The 6,000-nt window shown below is 58.9% G+C and overlaps 1 protein-coding gene across 1 annotated transcript in view; it reads right to left on the reverse strand.

The window, feature by feature from the left end:
• The window catches only part of SERHL2 (serine hydrolase like 2), a 20,236-nt gene extending 14,308 nt beyond the window's left edge, over window positions 1–5,928 (reverse strand). The window contains exons 1-8 of the mRNA XM_021687736.2: window positions 5,869–5,928; window positions 4,827–4,976; window positions 4,606–4,719; window positions 4,241–4,282; window positions 3,803–3,822; window positions 3,270–3,344; window positions 1,711–1,820; window positions 870–949 (exon numbers count right to left, since the gene is read on the reverse strand). Of these exons, the coding sequence (XP_021543411.1) occupies window positions 870–949; window positions 1,711–1,820; window positions 3,270–3,344; window positions 3,803–3,822; window positions 4,241–4,282; window positions 4,606–4,719; window positions 4,827–4,976; window positions 5,869–5,872 (595 nt within the window). The 5' untranslated portion in view covers window positions 5,873–5,928. The remainder of the gene's footprint in view (window positions 1–869; window positions 950–1,710; window positions 1,821–3,269; window positions 3,345–3,802; window positions 3,823–4,240; window positions 4,283–4,605; window positions 4,720–4,826; window positions 4,977–5,868) is intronic.
• Window positions 5,929–6,000: the final 72 nt, after the last annotated feature.

The following is a 6,000-nucleotide window of genomic DNA, read 5'->3' on the forward strand; positions in this document are numbered from 1 at the left end:
GAATGGACATGCCTGAATTGGCTTCGCCTGGCTCAGCCCCTGGGGCAGTCAGTTCCAGGGAGGGCATTTGTGAAGGGTGCCCTCTGGAGTGGTGCCAGCCCGAGGTACGGGCCCGCCAGGAGAGGGGCTGGCACTGAGCGGGACCTTGGTAAAGTTTCCCTGAATGGGTACTTCGGGAAACAAAGTGCAGAAAACACAGGCCCAAGGCTGCCCTGAAACCAAGGGGCCACCTACTCTACTTCTCCATTTTTTTTTTTTTTAAGATTTTATTTATTTATTTGACAGAGAGAGAGAGAGCATAAGCAGGGGAAGCAGCAGAGGGAGAGGGAGGAGCAGACTCCCTGCCGAGTGGGGGGAGCCCGATGTGGGACTCGATCCCAGGACCCCGGGATCATGACCTGAGCCGAAGGCAGACGCCCAACCGACTGAGCCACCGGGGTGCCCCTCTACTTCTCCATTTTGAAAAACCCCTTTCAAGTCACCCTGCCCCACAGCACGTCCTCAGACCCTAGCCGGGGACGCCGGCGCCCACACACAGGGTCAGCAGAGCACGGCTGTGACATTCCCCAACATTCAGCCCCGAGACACCTGAGTGCTCCCCACAGGCCTGTCTGGGATGCGCAGCAGCTGTGTGACCTGGCACGCAGGTCTCTATCACTTGGCCTATCAGAGCCTCAGTTTCTCCTGCTCTGCACGGGGTGAGTATAGGGCAGCCGGTGGGGGGCGGTGGCGGGGATGACATGAGACACTGTTTGCTGAGCACTCGGTGCCCTGCCTGGTCCAGAGCAAGCAGCCGTGAGACTTAGCGGTTACCTCTCCTCAGCAAGAACAGTGCCGATCAGCAACAGCCTGAGACGGCGAGTCCCTACCTGTGGCCACCTCAGTGGTTCCCCTCTGAAGGAGGAGTCGCGCGCACTCCTCACTCACGTGACTGTTGTTCTTCAGGAACCTGGGGAGGACAGACGGACGCTGGATGTTGTGGGGCAGGGAAGGCCACATGGAAAGAACAGAGGGCCGCCCCCACAAAGGACACAAGCATGTGTCAATGGGATGTTCCCATCAGCAGTGTACGTGTGTGTGTGTGTGTGTGTATTTTCACTCCTTTAGATAACAAATACGTATACGTCCCTGACTACCGGGGGCACTTCCAGGTGCTGGAGATATAAAGGCAACCAGCGTCCGGTCACCACCCACAGACCTTCGATTTCCTACAGGGCTGGGAGGGGGGAGTGGGGGGAGGCAGGGCAGGCTCCCAGGGGGAGTGAGTCAGCTGAGGCCAGAAGGAGGAGTGGGCAAGTTAGCAAGGTGCCTGCAGAGAGGTCTAGGTGGAAGGAGCCACAGAGAGGTGTGGAAGGAAAGACTGTGTGTGTGTGCACGCACGTGCATGTGTGCACAATTACAGGGAGAGGAAGAGGGGTAGAGAGCGGGTGGAAGCGCTCTTGGGAAATGAAGGGCATGGCTATAGAGGGGGGAGGACCCGAGGCAGGCAAGTCCCAGCTGGGGTGTCTGGAGAGCCAGGAAGCCTGATGCCTAGGGTGAGCACGGAGAGAAACAGGCTCGGTGTGACTTGTGCGCAGGAGACCGACGCTTCCTCTGCGCCCCGGAGATGTCCTCCCTCGTATCCCATTCCTCCTCTGGGCCTCCCACCCCTGACCCCCTCCCACCATTCCCCTCCCCACCAGCCCCATCTCAGCCGACAGAGGCACTCACCTCTGCAGCATCTCCTCTGGGCTGACCACCTGCCGGGGTTTCTGGGAGGCCTCCACCTGCAGCATGTGCTCTATGGCTCCCCGCCTGTAGGTCAGCACGTCCTCTACTCCCTGGGGATGTGTGGGTTCTGCTGGGTGGGCGGGACTCTGGGCTGCAGACAGAGGGGCACAGCTCCCCCCGACCCGGGCCTCAGCAGCCCCTCAGCTGGGATTCATTCTGACCCAGTGAAGGGTGGCACAGGATCAGCCCCTTCTAGTCAGCTGTGATCAGAGCACACGTTGTCTGCCTCAGTGACAGCCCAGGCCGCCCCGCCTGTGGTCTGGCCAGCTGGAGGGGTCAGGATGGATGATGGAGGGGAAAGGAAATCTGCCAATGGCCAGTGTGTTGCAAAGGCTCAGTATTAGGTCCGTAAGTCACAGACCATCCAGGGTTGGCAATTTCAGCTGGTTTAATGAATGCTATCGCTCCAGATGGTGGAGAGGAGACTGCAGAGGGGGTGCAGCTCGGGGGCTTCTGGCCCCCCTTCGAGTGTACCTATTTCCGGCCCAGCTCACTCTGACAACAGCCGAGCCCTGTCCACAGGCCCACACCTGGAAAGGGACACTCCCATCCAACAACGGGGGACAGGGAGGACCAAATACCCAGCTGCTCGGGAGGGAGATCTTGGGGCACTGCGTCGGGTAACTCAGTGGGTGAAACAGATAAAGGGAGAGAAGCCCAGAGTCTCACCGGATCCTCACAGTCACCCACGAGCTCTCCATTCATGAAGCCAACACTTACTGAGCACCTACTATGTGCTGGGATTGGGCATGTGGTGAGAAAAAGACAGCATGGTTCGTGCCCTTTTGGCATTTGTGGCCATTTTACAGATAAGAAACTCAGCTGTGTCACAACTGAGAGGCTGAGCTCCTGGGGACAGAGTGACAGAGTGTGACAGCCGGCAAGCAACTCCAAGGTCACCTAGTCCAACCTCATTTTACAGGTGAGGAAACTGAGGCCCAGATAGGCCAAGTGTCTTGCCCAGGGTCTTGCCCAGGGTCACCCAGCAGATCCGTGGCAGAAGCCAGGACTCAGATGCAGGGACAGCACTGTTTGCTGTCACTGGTGGTGGTGGCGGAAGGGATCGGCACGTTCCCATTGGTCCGCACTCAGGGCTGCTGTGTGCAGTTGTGCAATGTGTGCACAGCACAAAGGCATACACGTGAACATGACTGCGGGGGGGGGGGGGCCTCATCACGCTGTGTGCTCCCAGAGCTTCCTCAATCCACTGTTCCTACCCTCTCCCACCCCCTGCCACTTCACGAAAGACTTGGCATTCCGTAGATCCCAGACCACATACAGGGTTTCCAAGGATGACAAAGGCTTCTGCACCTGTTTTCTCTGCCCACTCCTAGGGGTACAAGTTGCATAACCCTGTCCTCTCTGGGAGTCCCCTGATCCCCCCTTGTCTACCCTCTGCCACCTCCTCCTACCTCCCTGCCAAAAGAGGCAGGGCTGAGGACACTACCCAGGGCATGGGTCTCCCCCATGATAGCATGCATGAAAGCCCTCACTCTTACTTTAGCATCCAGGGCAAATGGCAATGTGTCCAGCAAGATAAGTTTATCCACCATCTCGGGAAAGATACTGGAAAACTACGATGTGACCCAAAAAAGGGAAGAATGAGTAGGAGAGGAAGAAGGCAAAGGGACTCAAGCTTTTCCCTGGGGACACTGGTGTTTCCAAGGGGCCAGAACAAGGATCTTCATTCCCTCCCAGGGTAGCCTCCTCTCCCCCGCCCCAGCCCCTGGAGGTTCACACCCAGACCAAGGTTTACACCCTGGTGGCTGGCTGGATTCCAGGGTTCTCTGGGGATGGGGAATGTGGAAACTCTGAACTCCATCAGGAATCTCCAGTTTCACCAACCTCCCCGCAATAATGATTATTACTGCCATCTAGGCCAACAAATACTGGGTTCTAATTTGTGATATGAGGAGGCACTCCCTTTCCTGGAAACTTCTTCTCTCCCTGCTCCCCACCCCCCCCACCTCCTGCCCCACCTACAGGAACACCCAACATGGCCAGAGGTGGTCACTGCAAAGCATCTACTCACCATTCCGCCCACCACGCCACCTGGGGGACAAAAGAGTCGTGGGCTGGTATTCCCCAGCTCTCAAAATCCTACTAACACTTCCTCCCAGGGGCTGCCCCACCCCAGGCTAAGGGGCCTGGCTCTCTCCCACCAGGAGGCAGGGTTCTTTATGCCCTGACAAACTTGGGGTTCCCTCCCTGGGGGCCATATGACCACTTCATCAGACCTAGCCACTTGAAAGGTCACATTTCTCTTGTCAAATTGGAAGACAGCCACCTCTGGGGCCCTAAGTCCCGTGGGGGAGGTGCCTCAGGCCAAAGGGCCCAGTGCCCACAGACCCCCTCATCTCTCCTTGCATTGCCCAGAAGTGCAGGGGACCTGTGTGCCACTTCCTCTCCCTCCCTCACAGCCCCTCAGCCCAGTCAGCCCCCTGCCTGCCGAAGTGTAAACTGTACTCACCAAAACTATGGCCCATGATGGAGAAACGCTTCCACTTCAAGGCTGAAAACACACGGAGCCAGGTCTGGATGGGCCCAGGCTCCCCTCACCCTCTGTCCTGCAGTCCCCGTGCTCAGGACATCCTTCCCCAGACTCTGGGGTGCCCCCCTCAGGAAACTAGCTTAGAGGGGTTCCAGCTTCCTTACAAGGGGTGGAACCCCCAGAAGGATGAGCTCTTCTTGCCAACTTTCCCAAAGTCACCCATGAATTCCTGGGTGACCCAGGTCATTCCCAGGCCAGTATTGTTTGCTGGCTACCACACCCCACTCCAACGATGAGAGGGGATGTCCCACTGCACCCCTCCACACACACACACTGCCTCTTACCTGCTACAACTCTCCGGATGTCACTCACAAAGTTTTCCTGGTAATACGGGAGACCGGGGCTGTAATGGGACGAGAGCCCATGTCCCCCGAAATCCATGGCAACATAATGAAAGTCTGAGACAAGAGACAGGGGGAGAAGGCGTCTAGGTCAGCTGTCTCCCCCACCCCTCATTCTCCTGCAGTCTATGTCACGTTGCCCCTTGGCTTCCCTTCAGCCCCACCTTTCGGAAGAAGAGGGATGAGTCTGTCAAAGGAGTTGGCATTGTCCAGCCAGCCGTGCAGGCAAAGAACCGGGGGGGCGTGCTGGGAGCCCCAGGCTTTGGCAGCGATGTGGCCCCAGGGCACAGCCAGCTTCAGCTCTGAGAACAGACCTGGAAGACAGCCAGCCGTTCCATCATGAAGCAGGCACTTTCTGAGCCCCTCATCTGTGCCCCAATGTGTTCAGGGCAACAGCGAAGCCCAGGGGGCTCAGATTCCTGCACTGCCCCCAGGTGATTACAGGGAGAGAGCCTGACGTGGGTTTGGGGATACCCAGAGGAAGGAAAGATAAACTCGGTCTACTGAGTGAAGAAAACCAGGGGAGGGTTTCATGGCAGGACTTTGTGGAACTGGTTAGACCTGGGCTCTGCCACATGCCAGCTGTGTGACCTTGGAACGCTTACTAAAACCTCCTGAGCCCGTTTCCTTTTCTGTAAAACGGGAAGAAAACAGAGTAATAGCAATAACCAACATATTCTAAACTCTCCGAGGGGCAGATGGGGTGGTCCCTCTCTGGGGCCTGGCTCTCTCCTCTCATCATCACTCTCCCTTCGCAGACCAGTAAACCGAGGCATGGGGAGGCGCAGCCTGTGCCCAAAGGTCCCCAGGGAGAATGAAGTGGAGCGAGGATTTGACGCAGGCGGCACAATCCCAGGACCCCGGTCCTGACCGCCCAGCACCACGCCGTCTGTCTCGGCCTACTCTGGTCAGGGCTGCCTTCTCCCTGGTCCAGCACCACCTGTTCGCCCTTCTGGCCCACCCGGCCCGGCTGGAGACCTGTGCGCCCCAGACCCCCGCGCCTGCTCCTCTAACTTGGAGCTGCCGGAACCCTGAGAAGCCACGTGCAGCCCTCTCCTGGGGCCCCCACCCTCCCGCGGGTCCCCGTGACCCGCCCCCACTTCCGCTCCGGGTCGGGGGCAAGGAGGTGGGTGAGCAGCCGGAAGGGCGCGCGTGGCGTCCCCCATCCCACTCCGGTCTAAGGGTCCTACGGCGCAGCGTCTTCACCCATTGCGGCCGTCCTGCTGTCGCGCGGCGGTCGTCACCGCCGTAAGGTCGCGGCCCGTGAAATAAATGCCGGAGCTTGGAGCTCCGCCCCCGCCGGCTGGCCACTGCGGCCCGGCCCCGCCCCTCGGCCCC

The sequence above is a fragment of the Neomonachus schauinslandi genome, chromosome 5 (genome assembly GCF_002201575.2).
Source record: "Neomonachus schauinslandi chromosome 5, ASM220157v2, whole genome shotgun sequence".
In the NCBI taxonomy this organism is placed as follows: domain Eukaryota; kingdom Metazoa; phylum Chordata; class Mammalia; order Carnivora; family Phocidae; genus Neomonachus; species Neomonachus schauinslandi.